Source organism: Oncorhynchus keta, unplaced genomic scaffold (genome assembly GCF_023373465.1).
Source record: "Oncorhynchus keta strain PuntledgeMale-10-30-2019 unplaced genomic scaffold, Oket_V2 Un_contig_18252_pilon_pilon, whole genome shotgun sequence".
Taxonomy (NCBI): domain Eukaryota; kingdom Metazoa; phylum Chordata; class Actinopteri; order Salmoniformes; family Salmonidae; genus Oncorhynchus; species Oncorhynchus keta.
In genome coordinates this window covers 15597-35000 of record NW_026280826.1, presented here as the reverse complement: position 1 = coordinate 35000, position 19404 = coordinate 15597, and the positions used below count along the sequence as shown (strand labels likewise).

General features: G+C 44.9%; 1 protein-coding gene and 2 long non-coding RNA genes across 29 annotated transcripts in view; 1 reads left to right on the top strand and 2 right to left on the bottom strand.

The window, feature by feature from the left end:
- The window catches only part of LOC127920069 (uncharacterized), a 1521-nt gene extending 373 nt beyond the window's left edge, over nt 1–1148 (top strand). The window contains exons 2-5 of one of the 7 annotated variants that reach the window (XR_008105039.1): nt 1–101; nt 240–392; nt 538–629; nt 1134–1148. The exon at nt 1–101 is cut by the window's left edge and continues 53 nt beyond it. This is a non-coding gene — a long non-coding RNA (uncharacterized LOC127920069). The other 6 variants (XR_008105040.1, XR_008105041.1, XR_008105037.1 and 3 more) reach the window with 6 other exon arrangements.
- The window catches only part of rhoh (ras homolog family member H), an 18125-nt gene extending 4600 nt beyond the window's left edge, over nt 1–13525 (bottom strand). For 8 of the 21 annotated variants that reach the window (XR_008105018.1, XR_008105024.1, XR_008105022.1 and 5 more), the window contains exons 1-3: nt 13065–13522; nt 2809–2923; nt 1276–2235 (exon numbers count right to left, since the gene is read on the bottom strand). Coding sequence is in view for 1 of the 21 variants with exons in the window: in XM_052503893.1 (XP_052359853.1) it covers nt 1276–1434 (159 nt within the window). In the remaining 20 variants the exon portion in view is untranslated. Of the gene's footprint in view, nt 1–1275; nt 2268–2808; nt 2924–13064 lie in introns of all 21 variants that reach the window. The other 13 variants (XR_008105013.1, XR_008105016.1, XR_008105019.1 and 10 more) reach the window with 13 other exon arrangements.
- Nucleotides 13526–18665: 5140 nt separating this feature from the next.
- Nucleotides 18666–19404, bottom strand: LOC127920061 (uncharacterized). Its single transcript, XR_008104951.1, has 4 exons — nt 19151–19404; nt 18977–19076; nt 18801–18900; nt 18666–18728 (listed from the first exon to the last, which is right to left on the bottom strand). It is a non-coding gene; the product is annotated as an uncharacterized LOC127920061 (long non-coding RNA).

The following is a 19404-nucleotide window of genomic DNA, read 5'->3' as shown; positions in this document are numbered from 1 at the left end:
TTGTAGTAGGTTAATGATGTAAAGGGTATTATTGTAGTAGTTAAATGATGTAAAGGGTATTATTGTAGTAGTTAATGATGTAAAGGGTATTATTGTAGTAGGTTAATGATGTAAAGGGTATTATTGTAGTAGTTAATGATGTAAAGGGTATTATTGTAGTAGTTAAATGATGTAAAGGGTATTATTGTAATGATGTAAAGTAGTTAAATGATGTAAAGGTAGTAGTATTATTGTAGTAGTTAAATGATGTAAAGGGTATTATTGTAGTAGTTAATGATGTAAAGGGTATTATTGTAGTAGTTAAATGATGTAAAGGGTATTATTGTAGTAGGTTAATGATGTAAAGGGTATTATTGTAGTAGTTAAATGATGTAAAGGGTATTATTGTAGTAGTTAATGTATTATTCCTACCGGAGCCCTGATGTAAAGGGTATTATTGTAGTAGTTAATGATGTAAAGGGTATTATTGTAGTAGTTAAATGATGTAAAGGGTATTATTGTAGTAGGTTAATGATGTAAAGGGTATTATTGTAGTAGGTTAATGATGTAAAGGGTATTATTGTAGTAGTTAATGATGTAAAGGGTATTATTGTAGTAGTTAAATGATGTAAAGGGTATTATTGTAGTAGGTTAATGATGTAAAGGGTATTATTGTAGTAGTTAAATGATGTAAAGGGTATTATTGTAGTAGTTAATGATGTAAAGGGTATTATTGTAGTAGTTAAATGATGTAAAGGGTATTATTGTAGTAGTTAATGATGTAAAGGGTATTATTGTAGTAGTTAAATGATGTAAAGGGTATTATTGTAGTAGTTAATGATGTAAAGGGTATTATTGTAGTAGTTAAATGATGTAAAGGGTATTATTGTAGTAGTTAATGATGTAGTAGTTAATGATGTAAAGGGTATTATTGTAGTAGTTAATGATGTAAAGGGTATTATTGTAGTAGTTAATGATGTAAAGGGTATTATTGTAGTAGTTAATGATGTAAAGGGTATTATTGTAGTAGTTTAATGATGTAAAGGGTATTATTGTAGTAGTTAAATGATGTAAAGGGTATTATTGTAGTAGTTTAATGATGTAAAGGGTATTATTGTAGTAGTTAAATGATGTAAAGGGTATTATTGTAGTAGTTAAATGATGTAAAGGGTATTATTGTAGTAGGTAAATTATGTAAAGGGTATTATTGTAGTAGGTTAATGATGTAAAGGGTATTATTGTAGTAGGTTAATGATGTAAAGGGTATTATTGTAGTAGTTAATGTATTATTCCTACCGGAGCCCCGTCCATGAAGACCTCTACTCCAGTGTTCTCATACACAGTTGGTTTGTAGCACTCAGGGAAGGTCTCTGAGGTGAAGCGAACCAGGAGGGCCGTCTTCCCCACAGCACTGTCCCCCACCAGCACACACTTCACCTGGGTCTCTGTGTTCATGGCTGCTCCGCTCGGAACCCTGGGGGTTGTAGTTCTTTAGGGAGACGTTGTAGTCCTGAAGTAGAGGAGGGTTAGGATCAGGGGGTTGTGACATCCATAGTGATGGTGGTCACCTTCTCTGTGATGCTCTCTGTGGGGGTTGTAGTTCTTTAGGGAGACGTTGTAGTCCTGAAGTAGAGGAGGGTTAGGATCAGGAGGTTGTGGTCACCTTCTCTGTGATGCTCTCTGTGGGGGTTGTAGTTCTTTAGGGAGAGGTTGAGTTGTAGTCCTGAAGCAGAGGAGGGTTGAGATCAGGGGGTTGTGGTCACTTTCTCTGTGATGCTCTCTGTGGGGGTTGTAGTTCTTTAGGGAGACGTTGAGTTGTAGTCCTGTGGAGCTCAGGGGGTTGTAGTTCATTAGGGAGATGTTGTAGTCCTGAAGTAGAGGAGGGTTAGGATCAGGGGGTTGTGGTCACCTTCTCTGTGATGCTCTCTGTGGGGGTTGTAGTTCTTTAGGGAGACGTTGAGTTGTAGTCCTGTGGAGCTCAGGGGGTTGTAGTTCATTAGGGAGATGTTGTAGTCCTGAAGTAGAGGAGGGTTAGGATCAGGGGGTGGTGGTCACCTTCTCTGTGATGCTCTCTGTGGGGGTTGTAGTTCTTTAGGGAGACGTTGAGTTGTAGTCCTGTGGAGTTCAGGGGGTTGTAGTTCTTTAGGGAGACGTTGTAGTCCTGAAGAAGAGGAGGGTTAGGATCGGGAGGTTGTGGTCACCTTCTCTGTGATACTCTCTGTGGGGGTTGTAGTTCTTTAGGGAGACGTTGTAGTCCTGAAGTAGAGGAGGGTTAGGATTGTGGTCACCTGGTGTGTGGAGTCATGATGTTAACTGCATGTGTCTCTCTCTCACCACACACACCTCTCTCTTGTAGTTCTTTACAGACACCCTAGTCCTGAAGCAGACACAGATCAGGGGTTGTGGTCACCTTCTCTGTGATACTCTCTAGTTCTTTACACACTCTCCCTCTCTCTGAAGTAGAGGAGGGTTAGGACACACACACTCTCTCTCTACACACACACACTCTCTCTACACACACTCTCTCTACACACATACACACTCTCTCTCTACACACACACCTCTCTCTCTCTCGACACACACACCTCTCTCTCTACACACACTCTCCCTCTCTCTACACACACCTCTCTCTCTCTACACACACTCTCCCTCTCTCTACACACACACACACTCTCTCTCTACACACACACACTCTCTCTCTACACACACACACTCTCTCTACACACATACACACTCCCTCTCTCTAAACACACACACTCTCTCTACACACATACACACTCTCTCTCTCTCAACACAGCCCCCCGTCTATCTCAGTTCCTCTTCACTTACCACTCTGTGTACTCCACGGAGTTGTCACTGGGCTCCGCCTCCTGCGATCAATCGAGGTCACCTGACGTCACAGGTGGTTATTCGATCCAATCAGGGCCCGGCGTACGGTAGAGAGCTGTGAGAACATTATCTGATGAGGACTTACTCCGTGAGAGGGGGGGGGGTTGCTCTAATAAAGTAGAGCTACATAGATTTGGTTATTAACTCCTACAGTGATAACGCCAGAGAAGAGGGAGGGAGTGAGGACAGAGCCGACCCATAGATTTGGTGATTAACTCCTACAGTGATAACGCCAGAGAAGAGGGAGGGAGTGAGGACAGAGCCGACCCATAGATTTGGTTATTAACTCCTACAGTGATAACGCCAGAGAAGAGGGAGTGAGGACAGCACCGACCCATAGATTTGGTTATTAACTCCTACAGTGATAACGCCAGAGAAGAGGGAGGGAGGGAGGGAGGACAGCACCGACCCATAGATTTGGTTATTAACTCCTACAGTGATAACGCCAGAGAAGAGGGAGGGAGGACAGCACCGACCCATAGATTTGGTTATTAACTCCTACAGTGATAACGCCAGAGAAGAGGGAGGGAGGACAGCACCGACCCATAGATTTGGTTATTAACTCCTACAGTGATAACGCCAGAGAAGAGGGAGGGAGGACAGCACCGACCCATAGATCTGGTTATTAACTCCTACAGTGATAACGCCAGAGAAGAGGGAGGGAGGACAGCACCGACCCATAGATCTGGTTATTAACTCCTACAGTGATAACGCCAGAGAAGAGGGAGGGAGGACAGCACCGACCCATAGATTTGGTTATTAACTCCTACAGTGATAACGCCAGAGAAGAGGGAGGGAGGACAGCACCGACCCATAGATCTGGTTATTAACTCCTACAGTGATAACGCCAGAGAAGAGGGAGGGAGGACAGAGCCGACCCATAGATTTGGTTATTAACTCCTACAGTGATAACGCCAGAGAAGAGGGAGGGAGGACAGCACCGACCCATAGATCTGGTTATTAACTCCTACAGTGATAACGCCAGAGAAGAGGGAGGGAGGACAGCACCGACCCATAGATCTGGTTATTAACTCCTACAGTGATAACGCCAGAGAAGAGGGAGGGAGGACAGAGCCGACCCATAGATTTGGTTATTAACTCCTACAGTGATAACGCCAGAGAAGAGGGAGGGAGGACAGCACCGACCCATAGATCTGGTTATTAACTCCTACAGTGATAACGCCAGAGAAGAGGGAGGGAGGACAGACCGACCCATAGATTTGGTTATTAACTCCTACAGTGATAACGCCAGAGAAGAGGGAGGGGGAGGGAGGACAGCACCGACCCATAGATTTGGTTATTAACTCCTACAGTGATAACGCCAGAGAAGAGGGAGGGAGGACAGAGCCGACCCATAGATTTGGTTATTAACTCCTACAGTGATAACGCCAGAGAAGAGGGAGGGAGGACAGAGCCGACCCATAGATTTGGTTATTAACTCCTACAGTGATAACGCCAGAGAAGAGGGAGTGAGGACAGCACCGACCCATAGATTTGGTTATTAACTCATAGAGTGATAACGCCAGAGAAGAGGGAGGGAGGACAGAGCCGACCCATAGATTTGGTTATTAACTCCTACAGTGATAACGCCAGAGAAGAGGGAGTGAGGACAGCACCGACCCATAGATTTGGTTATTAACTCCTACAATGATAACGCCAGAGAAGAGGGAGGGAGGACAGCACCGACCCATAGATTTGGTTATTAACTCCTACAATGATAACGCCAGACAAGAGGGAGGGAGGACAGCACCAACCCATAGATTTGGTTATTAACTCCTACAGTGATAACGCCAGAGAAGAGGGAGGGAGGACAGCACCGACCCATAGATCTGGTTATTAACTCCTACAGTGATAACGCCAGAGAAGAGGGAGGGAGGACAGCACCGACCCATAGATTTGGTTATTAACTCCTACAGTGATAACGCCAGAGAAGAGGGAGGGAGGACAGAGCCGACCCATAGATCTGGTTATTAACTCCTACAGTGATAACGCCAGAGAAGAGGGAGGGAGGACAGCACCGACCCATAGATCTGGTTATTAACTCCTACAGTGATAACGCCAGAGAAGAGGGAGGGAGGACAGAGCCGACCCATAGATTTGGTTATTAACTCCTACAGTGATAACGCCAGAGAAGAGGGAGGGAGGACAGAGCCGACCCATAGATTTGGTTATTAACTCCTACAGTGATAACGCCAGAGAAGAGGGAGGGAGGACAGCACCGACCCATAGATCTGGTTATTAACTCCTACAATGATAACGCCAGACAAGAGGGAGGGAGGACAGCACCGACCCATAGATTTGGTTATTAACTCCTACAATGATAACGCCAGACAAGAGGGAGGGAGGACAGCACCGACCCATAGATCTGGTTATTAACTCCTACAGTGATAACGCCAGAGAAGAGGGAGGGAGGACAGCACCGACCCATAGATCTGGTTATTAACTCCTACAGTGATAACGCCAGAGAAGAGGGAGGGAGGACAGCACCGACCCATAGATTTGGTTATTAACTCCTACAGTGATAACGCCAGAGAAGAGGGAGGGAGGACAGCACCGACCCATAGATCTGGTTATTAACTCCTACAGTGATAACGCCAGAGAAGAGGGAGGGAGGACAGCACCGACCCATAGATCTGGTTATTAACTCCTACAGTGATAACGCTAGAGAAGAGGGAGGGAGGACAGCACCAACCCATAGATTTGGTTATTAACTCTTACAGTGATAACGCCAGAGAAGAGGGAGGGAGGACAGCACCGACCCATAGATTTGGTTATTAACTCCTACAGTGATAACGCCAGAGAAGAGGGAGGGAGGACATTACCGACCCATAGATTTGGTTATTAACTCCTACAGTGATAACGCCAGAGAAGGGGGAGGGAGGGAGGGAGGACAGCACCGACCCATAGATTTGGTTATTAACTCCTACAGTGATAACGCCAGAGAAGAGGGAGGGAGGACAGCACCGACCCATAGATCTGGTTATTAACTCCTACAGTGATAACGCCAGAGAAGAGGGAGGAGGACAGCACCGACCCATAGATCTGGTTATTAACTCCTACAGTGATAACGCCAGAGAAGAGGGAGGGAGGACAGAGCCGACCCATAGATCTGGTTATTAACTCCTACAGTGATAACGCCAGAGAAGAGGGAGGGAGGACAGAGCCGACCCATAGATTTGGTTATTAACTCCTACAGTGATAACGCCAGAGAAGAGGGAGGGAGGACAGCACCGACCCATAGATCTGGTTATTAACTCCTACAGTGATAACGCCAGAGAAGAGGGAGGGAGGACAGCACCGACCCATAGATCTGGTTATTAACTCCTACAGTGATAACGCTAGAGAAGAGGGAGGGAGGACAGCACCAACCCATAGATTTGGTTATTAACTCTTACAGTGATAACGCCAGAGAAGAGGGAGTGAGGACAGCACCGACCCATAGATTTGGTTATTAACTCCTACAGTGATAACGCCAGAGAAGAGGGAGGGAGGACAGCACCGACCCATAGATCTGGTTATTAACTCCTACAGTGATAACGCCAGAGAAGAGGGAGTGAGGACAGAGCCGACCCATAGATCTGGTTATTAACTCCTACAGTGATAACGCCAGAGAAGAGGGAGGGAGGACAGCACCGACCCATAGATCTGGTTATTAACTCCTACAGTGATAACGCCAGAGAAGAGGGAGGGAGGACAGCACCGACCCATAGATCTGGTTATTAACTCCTACAGTGATAACGCCAGAGAAGAGGGAGGGAGGACAGCACCGACCCATAGATCTGGTTATTAACTCCTACAGTGATAACGCCAGAGAAGAGGGAGGGAGGACAGCACCGACCCATAGATTTGGTTATTAACTCCTACAGTGATAACGCCAGAGAAGAGGGAGGGAGGACAGCACCGACCCATAGATCTGGTTATTAACTCCTACAGTGATAACGCCAGAGAAGAGGGAGGGAGGACAGCACCGACCCATAGATTTGGTTATTAACTCCTACAGTGATAATGCCAGAGAAGAGGGAGGGAGGACAGCACCGACCCATAGATTTGGTTATTAACTCCTACAGTGATAACGCCAGAGAAGAGGGAGGGAGGACAGCACCGACCCATAGATCTGGTTATTAACTCCTACAGTGATAACGCCAGAGAAGAGGGAGGGAGGACAGCACCGACCCATAGATCTGGTTATTAACTCCTACAGTGATAACGCCAGAGAAGAGGGAGGGAGGACAGAGCCGACCCATAGATCTGGTTATTAACTCCTACAGTGATAACGCCAGAGAAGAGGGAGGGAGGACAGAGCCGACCCATAGATCTGGTTATTAACTCCTACAGTGATAACGCCAGAGAAGAGGGAGGAGGACAGCACCGACCCATAGATCTGGTTATTAACTCCTACAGTGATAACGCCAGAGAAGAGGGAGGGAGGACAGCACCGACCCATAGATCTGGTTATTAACTCCTACAGTGATAACGCCAGAGAAGAGGGAGGGAGGACGCACCGACCCATAGATCTGGTTATTAACTCCTACAGTGATAACGCCAGAGAAGAGGGAGGAGGACAGCACCGACCCATAGATCTGGTTATTAACTCCTACAGTGATAACGCCAGAGAAGAGGGAGGAGGACAGCACCGACCCATAGATCTGGTTATTAACTCCTACAGTGATAACGCCAGAGAAGAGGGAGGGAGGACAGCACCGACCCATAGATCTGGTTATTAACTCCTACAGTGATAACGCCAGAGAAGAGGGAGGGAGGAGGACAGCACCGACCCATAGATCTGGTTATTAACTCCTACAGTGATAACGCCAGAGAAGAGGGAGGGAGGACAGCACCGACCCATAGATCTGGTTATTAACTCCTACAGTGATAACGCCAGAGAAGAGGGAGGGAGAGGACAGAGCCGACCCATAGATCTGGTTATTAACTCCTACAGTGATAACGCCAGAGAAGAGGAGGGAGGACAGAGGACCCATAGATCTGGTTATTAACTCCTACAGTGATAACGCCAGAGAAGAGGGAGGGAGGACAGCACCGACCCATAGATCTGGTTATTAACTCCTACAGTGATAACGCTGAGAAGAGGGAGGGAGGACAGAGCCCATAGATCTGGTTATTAACTCCTACAGTGATAACGCCAGAGAAGAGGAGGGAGGACAGCACCGACCCATAGATCTGGTTATTAACTCCTACAGTGATAACGCCAGAGAAGAGGGAGGGAGGACAGCACCGACCCATAGATCTGGTTATTAACTCCTACAGTGATAACGCCAGAGAAGAGGAGGGAGGACAGCACCGACCCATAGATCTGGTTATTAACTCCTACAGTGATAACGCCAGAGAAGAGGGAGTTCAGCACCGTATAGATCTGGTTTTAACTCCTACAGTGATAACGCCAGAGAAGAGGAGGGAGGACAGACCGACCCATAGATCTGGTTATTAACTCCTACAGTGATAACGCCAGAGAAGAGGGAGGGAGGACAGCACCGACCCATAGATCTGGTTATTAACTCCTACAGTGATAACGCCAGAGAAGAGGGAGGGAGGACAGCACCGACCCATAGATTTGGTTATTAACTCCTACAGTGATAATGCTATTTGGTTAAACCCTAAGTGATCTGCCAGGAAGAACACAGGGACCGACCCACCTGGCGTAGATCTGGTTATTAACTCCTACAGTGATAACGCCAGAGAAGAGGGAGGGAGGACAGCACCGACCCATATTAACTCACAGTGATAACGCCAGAGAAGAGGGGCAGGAGTTTAGCACCGACCCATAATCACCGTTGTTCCTACAGTGATAACGCTAGAGAAGAGGGAGGGAGGACAGCACCGACCCATAGATCTGGTTATTAACTCCTACAGTGATAACGCCAGAGAAGAGGAGGAGGACAGAGCCGACCCATAGATTTGGTTATTAACTCCTACAGTGATAACGCCAGAGAAGAGGGAGGGAGGACAGAAACACCGACCCATAGATTTGGTTATTAACTCCTACAGTGATAACGCCAGAGAAGAGGGAGTCTAGAGGACAGCACCGCCCATAGATCTGGTTATTAACTCCCTACAGTGATGGGCTAGAGAAGAGGGAGGGAACAGCACCGAATATCTGGTTAAACACAGTGATAACGCCAGAGAAGAGGGAGGTTTATACAAATCACCCATAGATCTGGTTAAAACTAAACAGTGATAAAAGCTAAGAAGAGGGAATGTCTATATGATCTGGTTTTAACTCCTACAGTGATAACGCCTGGAAGAGGGAGGAGGACAGCACCGACCCATAGATCTGGCTGTAACTCCTACAGTGATAACGCCAGAGAAGAGGGAGTAGGACAGCACCGACCCATAGATCTGGTTATTAACTCCTACAGTGATAACGCCAGAGAAGAGGGAGGGAGGACAGCACCGCCCATAGATCTGGTTATTAACTCCTACAGTGATAACGCCAGAGAAGAGGGAGGGAGGACAGCACCGACCCATAGATCTGGTTATTAACTCCTACAGTGATAACGCTAGAGAAGAGGGAGGGAGGACAGCACCGACCCATAGATCTGGTTATTAACTCCTACAGTGATAACGCTAGAGAAGAGGGAGGGAGGACAGCGCCGTAGAAAATGGTTTACGTGAAAACATCCGTAACAATGAGCTAACGAGGCCCGGTTTCACCTGGCGTAGAAAATGAGCCTGCTCGTCAGGACACGGTCGTTCAGAGGAGCTACAGTAGCCAACATCACATCGAACACAATCACTTCGTTTCACCTGGCGTAGAAAATGAGCCTGCTCGTCAGGACACGGTCGTTCAGAGGAGCTACAGTAGCCAACATCACATCGAACACAATCACTTCGTTTCACCTGTCTTCTAGTGATAGTTCTGTGTATATATCCATTTTTAAAAAATGATGCTGATTCATGATTTCGAACTGGCTGTGAAACGCTTCCCGCCCATCTCATCCCGACTCGTTCATTACTATGCGACAGCTGGAGAGGGAATTTGAATATTGAAACAAGGTTTGCAAATGTCGGAGAGACAGACGGCAAGGTTTATACAAATCACCGCTGTTGAAAACTAAATAGTCTAAAAGAAATGTCATATAATGTCTAGATGCTTTTTATAAATTGCCTGGCTGGGCTCCCTCCCTCCCTATGGGTCGGCTGGAGAGGGAATTTGAATATTGAAACAAGGAGAGACAGACGGCGAGGTTTATACAAATCACCGCTGTTGAAAACTAAACGTTACTCTAAAATATAATGTCTATATGCTTTTTATAAATTGCCTGGCTGGGCTGATGAGACAGTGGATTGCGCAGTCAGATGGAACGGTGTAAATAGACATTTTGACTTTTTAGATTTTGCCGGTGGTACTTTGTGGAATAGACAACGGCTGGAATGCGGGTTTAACCAATCAGCATCTAGGATTAGACCCACCCGTTGTGTAATGACTAACTAGACTACTGACTACTAACTAGAGTAGACAACGAACTAGACTAGACTACTGACTACTAACTAGACTAGACTACAAACTAGACTAGACTACTGACTACTAACTAGACTACTAACTAGACTAGACTACTAACTAGACTATTGACTACTAACTAGACTATTGACTACTAACTAGACTATTGACTAGATTACTGACTACTAACTAGACTACTGACTACTAACTAGACTACTGACTAGATTACTGACTACTAACTAGACTACTGACTACTAACTAGACTACTGACTACTAACTAGACTACTAACTAGACTACTGACTACTAACTAGACTACTGACTACTAACTAGACTACTGACTACTAACTAGACTACTGACTACTAACTAGACTACTAACTAGGCTACTGACTCCTAATTAGACTACTGCCTACAAACTAGACTACTGACTACTAACTAGACCTACTGACTGACTAGACTCCTGACTACTAACTAGACTACTGCCTACTAACTAGACCTACTGACTACTAACTAGGCCTACTGACTACTAACTAGACTACTAACCAGACTACTGACTCCTAACTAGACTCCTGACTACTAACTAGACTCCTGACTACTAACCAGACTATTGACTGGGCTACTGACTACTAACCAGACTATTGACTAGACTACTGACTCCTAATTAGACTCCTGACTCCTAACTAGACTACTAACTAGACTACTGACTACTAACTAGACTACTGACTACTAACTAGACTATTGAGTAGACTACTAACTACTAACTAGACTCCTGACTACTCCCCCTACACAGCAATGGCAGCCCCCCAGGAGCCAAATGCAGACCACAACAGACTGAAGGTGTGTTTTGTCTTGAACCCAACTGATCCTCTATTAGGGCGTGTAAAGGAAATACCGGTATTGTTACTGACATTGAGAAATGCCTGTGTTTTGTTTAAAAGATGGACACCATTCACCATGACTTTATAAAGACGATAGATTAGAGAATGAAGGGTTATTTAAACATCGTCTACCCCTAGGAAGAGATGAAAAGCTGTGTTCCTTCACCATCTACCCCCAGGAAGAGATGAAAAGCTCTGTTCCTTCACCATCTACCCCCAGGAAGAGATGAAAAGCTCTGTTCCTTCATCATCTACCCCCAGGAAGAGATGAAAAGCTCTGTTCCTTCACCATCTACCCCCAGGAAGAGATGAAAAGCTCTGTTCCTTCATCATCTACCCCCAGGAAGAGATGAAAAGCTCTGTTCCTTCATCATCTACCCCCAGGAAGAGATGAAAAGCTCTGTTCCTTCATCATCTACCCCCAGGAAGAGATGAAAAGCTCTGTTCCTTCATCATCTACCCCCAGGAAGAGGTGAAAAGCTCTGTTCCTTCACCATCTACCCCCAGGAAGAGATGAAAAGCTCTGTTCCTTCATCATCTACCCCCAGGAAGAGATGAAAAGCTCTGTTCCTTCATCATCTACCCCCAGGAAGAGATGAAAAGCTCTGTTCCTTCACCATCTACCCCCAGGAAGAGATGAAAAGCTCTGTTCCTTCACCATCTACCCCCAGGAAGAGATGAAAAGCTCTGTTCCTTCATCATCTACCCCCAGGAAGAGATGAAAAGCTCTGTTCCTTCATCATCTACCCCCAGGAAGAGATGAAAAGCTCTGTTCCTTCATCATCTACCCCTAGGAAGAGATGAAAAGCTCTGTTCCTTCACCATCTACCCCCAGGAAGAGATGAAAAGCTCTGTTCCTTCATCATCTACCCCCAGGAAGAGATGAAAAGCTCTGTTCCTTCACCATCTACCCCCAGGAAGAGATGAAAAGCTCTGTTCCTTCATCATCTACCCCCAGGAAGAGATGAAAAGCTCTGTTCCTTCACCATCTACCCCCAGGAAGAGATGAAAAGCTCTGTTCCTTCATCATCTACCCCCAGGAAGAGATGAAAAGCTCTGTTCCTTCATCATCTACCCCCAGGAAGAGATGAAAAGCTCTGTTCCTTCATCATCTACCCCCAGGAAGAGATGAAAAGCTCTGTTCCTTCATCATCTACCCCCAGGAAGAGATGAAAAGCTCTGTTCCTTCACCATCTACCCCCAGGAAGAGATGAAAAGCTCTGTTCCTTCATCATCTACCCCCAGGAAGAGATGAAAAGCTCTGTTCCTTCATCATCTACCCCCAGGAAGAGATGAAAAGCTCTGTTCCTTCATCATCTACCCCCAGGAAGAGATGAAATGTTCCTTCATCATCTACACCCACAGGTTAGAGATGTTAATGAGTGTAGAGAAAAAGCTCTGTTCCTTCATCATCTACCCCCCAGGGAAGGGGTGAAAAGCTCTGTTCCTTCACCCTGCCATGATAACTGACATTTTGTTTTCACCTACTTTACCCCCCCCACATCACCACGGTCTAGAAGCACAGGGCAGAGGTCCGCTAAACTCAACTGTAGCCATTCAAATAGAGCCTATTTATGTGAAACCAAATGTAAGGGATTAATGCGTGTCGTTTATCATTTTATTGAGATACAAAGAGTTAAAATTGGATAATAAACATTTTTTTTGTGTGTAGGACTATTGGTTTAAACAATGAATATGAAATGCCAAATGATTCTGTGACTCTCCAGTACATTAATACTGTATTTAGTCGGCTCATATTAAAATGAGACATTCTGGCTGGATGTTAAAACAAAAAGACGTGGAAGAAAAACAACCTTTGTTACTTTGTCATTAGACGTTAGAATAGAACAATAGAAAACTCACCGACTCCGCAGCCTGTCTTCATGATGGCAACGGGCGGATGTTGCGCTTCAGCTCAAAGCATTTATTTTTGGAACTAGGAGACGGTTGCGTGCCTCCGTAAAAATGTTTAAACTTTTTAAAATATTTTTACGGTATATACATTAGGCTACTTTATAAATACTGCTTAAAGGCGGAAGTAAATAGCCTAATTATTCTATATGCACAGAACTACTTCTACACCTGTATATGCGTCACTGACACAGCTTACTACTTACTATCTGTGTATAAAACGGAGAGGGAAATGAGATGCGCTCGCTCTCTCTCATCTCACGAACAGCATCCGTTTGTTGAGTGTGGAGGAGGTGTGTTGATGCCGTTTCGTTTCTGTTCTTAGTATTTCAGCGTCTCTATAACTCACGAAGCAGCTGTTGTTTTAGTAAGAAACTCAAATAGATGCAAAAATACTGAATAATTCCACTGCAGTACAGTATTTACACACTTTACAGACTTTACGTAGTAGCTTGGGGTTCATGTGTTTTATATGTGAAACGTGGCGTGTCGCCTCATAACGACAAGACAGGAGTTGGAGGACAAGTGAAATAAAACCTCGAAAGTTAATCAATACCAAGATATTTTCCAATGCATCCTCTCTGGTTAGGATATGTTAATTGACAAAAGGACCCTATATCATTCTCTGTGGACGCATAACGGGCATAGTAACTATTTTTGTTAAAAGTTTCTCCGTCATGACTATGAGTCGACTTGTTATGGAACGAATAATTAATTGTGCGTCATGTTTATCGAAAGGAAAGTAGTGAGAAATTACCGACACCGGAGGGTGCCGTTCAGTTCTCTTGGAACGTTTGCTACGTTCCGCAACAATTTGTTCTGTAGAAACACGTTTCCACAAAACGTTCTCGAACGGGACGTTTGCTCTCCGTTCGGTGGGTGTGGCTTCAAGCAACGAGTGACGTGTTTCAACGGCAGTGGCCATGCTGACCGCGCCCCCCCCCAAAACCACAACATCACCGTTTTTCCAACTGGTCGTTCAGTACAGCACCGTTTCCGTTCAAGTACACGTTCCAGAACGTAACAGTGTACTGAACGAAGCCCGTGAGTCAGATGAACCGTTCCTTCCCACGCCGGTACGGGGGGATACACCACGAGACGAGAGCGTTAAAGGGGGAATGGGGGACGGAGCAGATGAACGGAAACTGCCACACGAGCACCTGCTTTTATTCATTAACTCATTTCACCTTTATTTAACTAGGAAAGTCAGTTATGAATAAATTATTATTTACAATGACGGCCCACCAAAAGACAAAACGGCCTCCTGCGGGACGGGGGCCTGGGATTAAAAATATAAATACAATAGAAATATAGGGAAAACACACTCACCACAACAAGGAGAGACAACACAACACTACATAAAGACTGGTTGCCAAGCAACTAAAACACACTCACCACAACAAGGAGAGACAACACAACACGACATAAAGACTGGTTGCCAAGCAACTAAAACACACTCACCACAACAAGGAGAGACAACACAACACGACATAAAGACTGGTTGCCAAGCAACTAAAACACACTCACCACAACAAGGAGACAACACAACACGACATAAAGACTGGTTGCCAAGCAACTAAAACACACTCACCACAACAAGGAGACAACACAACACGACATAAAGACTGGTTGCCAAGCACTAAAACACACTCACCACAACAAGGAGAGACAACACAACACGACATAAAGACTGGTTGCCAAGCAACTAAAACACACTCACCACAACAAGGAGAGACAACACAACACGACATAAAGACTGGTTGCCAAGCAACTAAAACACACTCAACAACAAGGAGAGACAACACAACACGACATAAAGACTGGTTGCCAAGCACTAAAACACACTCAACAACAAGACAACACAACAACGACAAAAGACTGGTTGCCAAGCAACTAAAACACACTCACCACAACAAGGAGAGACAACACAACACGACATAAAGACTGGTTGCCAAGCAACTAAAACACACTCACCACAACAAGGAGAGACAACACAACACTACATAAAGACTGGTTGCCAAGCAACTAAAACACACTCACCACAACAAGGAGAGACAACACAACACGACATAAAGACTGGTTGCCAAGCAACTAAAACACAGACTTGATTAGATTGTGTTCCAAAAGTGAACAGACGATGTTCTTTATTGAAATATAATTTGTAAAAAAAAATAATACATAAGAAAATGATCAACAATTATGAAAATAAAAATATACCCTTTCCTTTGGTAGCCTACAATCCCCTTTAGGAGTCAGTCCCTAACCCCTAACCCTTTAGGAGTCAGTCCCTAACCCCTAACCCTTTAGGAGTTTGGTCCCTAACCCTTTAGGAGTCGGTTCCGGTCCCTAACTAACCCCCTTTAGAGAATAGAGGGCCCTTTGGATCAGTCCCTAACCCCTAACCCTTTAGGAATAGAGTCGGTCCATTTTAGGAGTCCCCTAACCCCTAACCCTTTGGAGTCCCTCCCTAACCCCTAACCCTTTAGGAGTCCCTAACCCTTTAGAGAATTTAGGAGTCAGTCCCTAACCCTAGAGGGTCCCTCTAACCCCTAACCCTTTAGTCCCCCTCCCTATACCCTTTAGGAGCCATTTGGATTCCCTACATAGAGAATAGAGGGCCATTTGGAGTCCCTCTATAGAGAATAGAGGGCCATTTGGATTCCCTCTATAGAGAATAGAGGGCCATTTGGATTCCCTCTATAGAGAATAGAGGGCCATTTGGATTCCCTCTATAGAGAATAGAGGGCCATTTGGATTCCCTCTATAGAGAATAGAGGGCCATTTGGATTCCCTCTATAGAGAATAGAGGGCCATTTGGATTCCCTCTATAGAGAATAGAGGGCCATTTGGATTCCCTCTATAGAGAATAGAGGGCCATTTGGATTCCCTCTATAGAGAATAGAGGGCCATTTGGATTCCCTCTATAGAGAATAGAGGGCCATTTGGATTCCCTCTATAGAGAATAGAGGGCCATTTGGATTCCCTCTATAGAGAATAGAGGGCCATTTGGAGTCCCTCTATAGAGAATAGAGGGCCATTTGGATTCCCTCTATAGAGAATAGAGGGCCATTTGGATTCCCTCTATAGAGAATAGAGGGCCATTTGGATTCCCTCTATAGAGAATAGAGGGCCATTTGGATTCCCTCTATAGAGAATAGAGAATAGAGAATAGAGGGCCATTTGGATTCCCTATAGAGAATAGAGGGCCATTTGGATTCCCTCTATAGAGAATAGAGGGCCATTTGGGGCAGCCATGAAGTAGAACACAACCAAACACTGTTTCTGTCAACACTGTCAATACTCTTCTCTAATGATCTAATGAATATAAATGGCCCGGTTACCACTTCTGATCTAATGTATAAATGGCCCAGATATCACTTCTGATCTAATGTATAAATGGCCCAGAATCACTTCTGATCTAATGTATAAATGGCCCGGTTACCACTTCTGATCTAATGTATAAACGGCCCGGTTACCACTTCTGATCTAATGTATAAATGGCCCCTACTTCTGATCTAATGTATAAATGGCCCGGTTACCACTTCTGATCTAATGTATAAATGGCCCAGATATCACTTCTGATCTAATGTATAAATGGCCCAGATATCACTTCTGATCTAATGTATAAATGGCCCAGATATCACTTCTGATCTAATGTATAAATGGCCCAGATTAATGTATAAATGGCCACACTTCTGATCTAATGTATAAATGGCCCAGATATCACTTCTGATCTAATGTATAAACGGGCCCGGTTACCACTTCTGATCTAATGTATAAATGGCCCAGTTACCACTTCTGATCTAATGTATAAATGGCCCAGTTACCACTTCTGATCTAATGTATAAATGGGCCAGTATATCACTTCTGATCTAATGTATAAATGGCCCAGATACCACTTCTGATCTAATGTATAAATGGCCCGATTACCACTTCTGATCTAATGTATAAATGGCCCAGATATCACTTCTGATCTAATGTATAAATGGCCCAGATATCACTTCTGATCTAATGTATAAATGGCCCAGATATCACTTCTGATCTAATGTATAAATGGCCCAGATATCACTTCTGATCTAATGTATAAAGGCCCAGATATCCCGGTTACCACTTCTGATCTAATAAATGGCCCAGATATCACTTCTGATCTAATGTATAAATGGCCCAAATGTATAAATGGCCCAGATATCACTTCTGATCTAATGTATAAACGGCCCAGATATAATGTAAAATGGCCCAGATATCACTTCTGATCTAATGTATAAATGCCCAGATATCACTTCTGATTACCACTTCTGATCTAATGTATAAATGGCCCAGATATCACTTCTGATCTAATGTATAAATGGCCCAGATATCACTTCTGATCTAATGTATAAATGGCCCGGTTACCACTTCTGATCTAATGTATAAATGGTCCGGTTACCACTTCTGATCTAATGTATAAACGGCCCAGATATCACTTCTGATCTAATGTATAAACGGCCCAGATACCACTTCTGATCTAATGTATAAATGGCCCAGATATCACTTCTGATCTAATGTATAAACGGCCCAGATATCTTCTCTTAAAATGATATAAAATGATATAACTTCTCTTAAAATGTAAATAACCCCACACATTGACCATGACAGAAACATCATGTTAAGATAAATGATATACACACTTAGATTGACATGGTTTTATAAAATCTAAAAATCTACATGTAATATAATTTAAAATGAACTCTTTCTCTGTCATTGTTTGTAAATCCTGATATAAAGTTTCATACAAAAAACACAAATATTGTACAAACATGGCAATAGTGAGAGACATAAAAATAGAGAGAGACAGATTTCTTCTAATGGCAGAGATTAAAATAATTGTTAGAGACAGGAGAGACAGACAGACAGACAGACAGAGAGAGAGAGACAGAGAGACAGAGAGAGAGAGAGAGAGAGAGAGAGAGAGACGAGAGAGAGAGAGAGAGAGAGAGAGAGACAGAGACAGAGAGACAGAGAGAGACAGAGAGAGAGAGAGAAGAGAGAGAGAGAGACAGAGAGAGAGACAGAGAGAGAGACAGAGAGAGAGACAGAGAGAGAGAGAGAGAGAGACAGAGAGAGACAGAGAGAGAGAGAGAGAGAGAGAGACAGAGAGAGAGAGAGACAGAGAGAGAGGAGACAGAGAGAGACAGAAACAGAGACAGAGAGAGAGAGAGACAGAGAGAGAGACAGAGAGAGAGAGAAGACAGAGAGAGACAGAGAGAGAGAGAGAGACAGAGAGACAGAGAGAGAGAAGGAGAGAGGAGGGTGTTTTTGTGTATGAGAGAGGAAGTGGTAGAGGTAGATTCCAGGGGAGAGGAGACTGTAGTGTCTTGATAAGGACAGTCAGTCACATGACAGCTTCATCTCAGTTCAGACACACCAACAACAGACCTGGCTTAGGCTCAGTAAACCTGGGGAGAGAGGCAGAGAGAGAGAGAGAGAGGGAGGGAGGAGGGGGAGAGAGGCAGAGAGAGAGAGAGAGAGGGGGAGGAGGAGGGGGAGGGAGGAGAGGAGGGGGAGAGAAAGAGAGGGGGCAGAGAGAGGGTGAGTGTGTCGCGTTACCTAGTATTGACATAATAATTGTGTGTGTACCTGTAGCCCAGTGTGTGTGTGTACCTGTAGCCCTGTGTGTGTGTGTGTGTGTAGCCCAGTGTGTGTGTGTACCTGTAGCCCAGTGTGTGTGTTGAGGTACCTGTAGCCCAGTGTGTTGAGGTACCTGTAGCCCTGTGTGTGTGTGTACCTGTAGCCCAGTGTGTGTGTGTACCTGTAGCCCAGTGTGTGTGTGTACCTGTAGCCCAGTGTGTGTGTTGAGGTACCTGTAGCCCAGTGTGTTGAGGTACCTGTAGCCCTGTGTGTGTGTGTACCTGTAGCCCAGTGTGTGTGTGTACCTGTAGCCCAGTGTGTGTGTGTACCTGTAGCCCAGTGTGTGTGTTGAGGTACCTGTAGCCCAGTGTGTGTGTGTACCTGTAGCCCAGTATGTGTGTGTGTACCTGTAGCCCAGTGTGTTGACGTACCTGTAGCCCAGTGTGTGTGTTGAGGTACCTGTAGCCCAGTGTGTGTGTGTACCTGTAGCCCAGTGTGTGTGTGTACCTGTAGCCCAGTGTGTTGAGGTACCTGTAGCCCAGTGTGTTAAGGTACCTGTAGCCCAGTGTGTTGAGGTACCTGTAGCCCAGTGTGTTAAGGTACCTGTAGCCCAGTGTGTTGAGGTACCTGTAGCCCAGTGTGTTGAGGTACCTGTAGCCCTGTGTGTGTACCTGTAGCCCAGTGT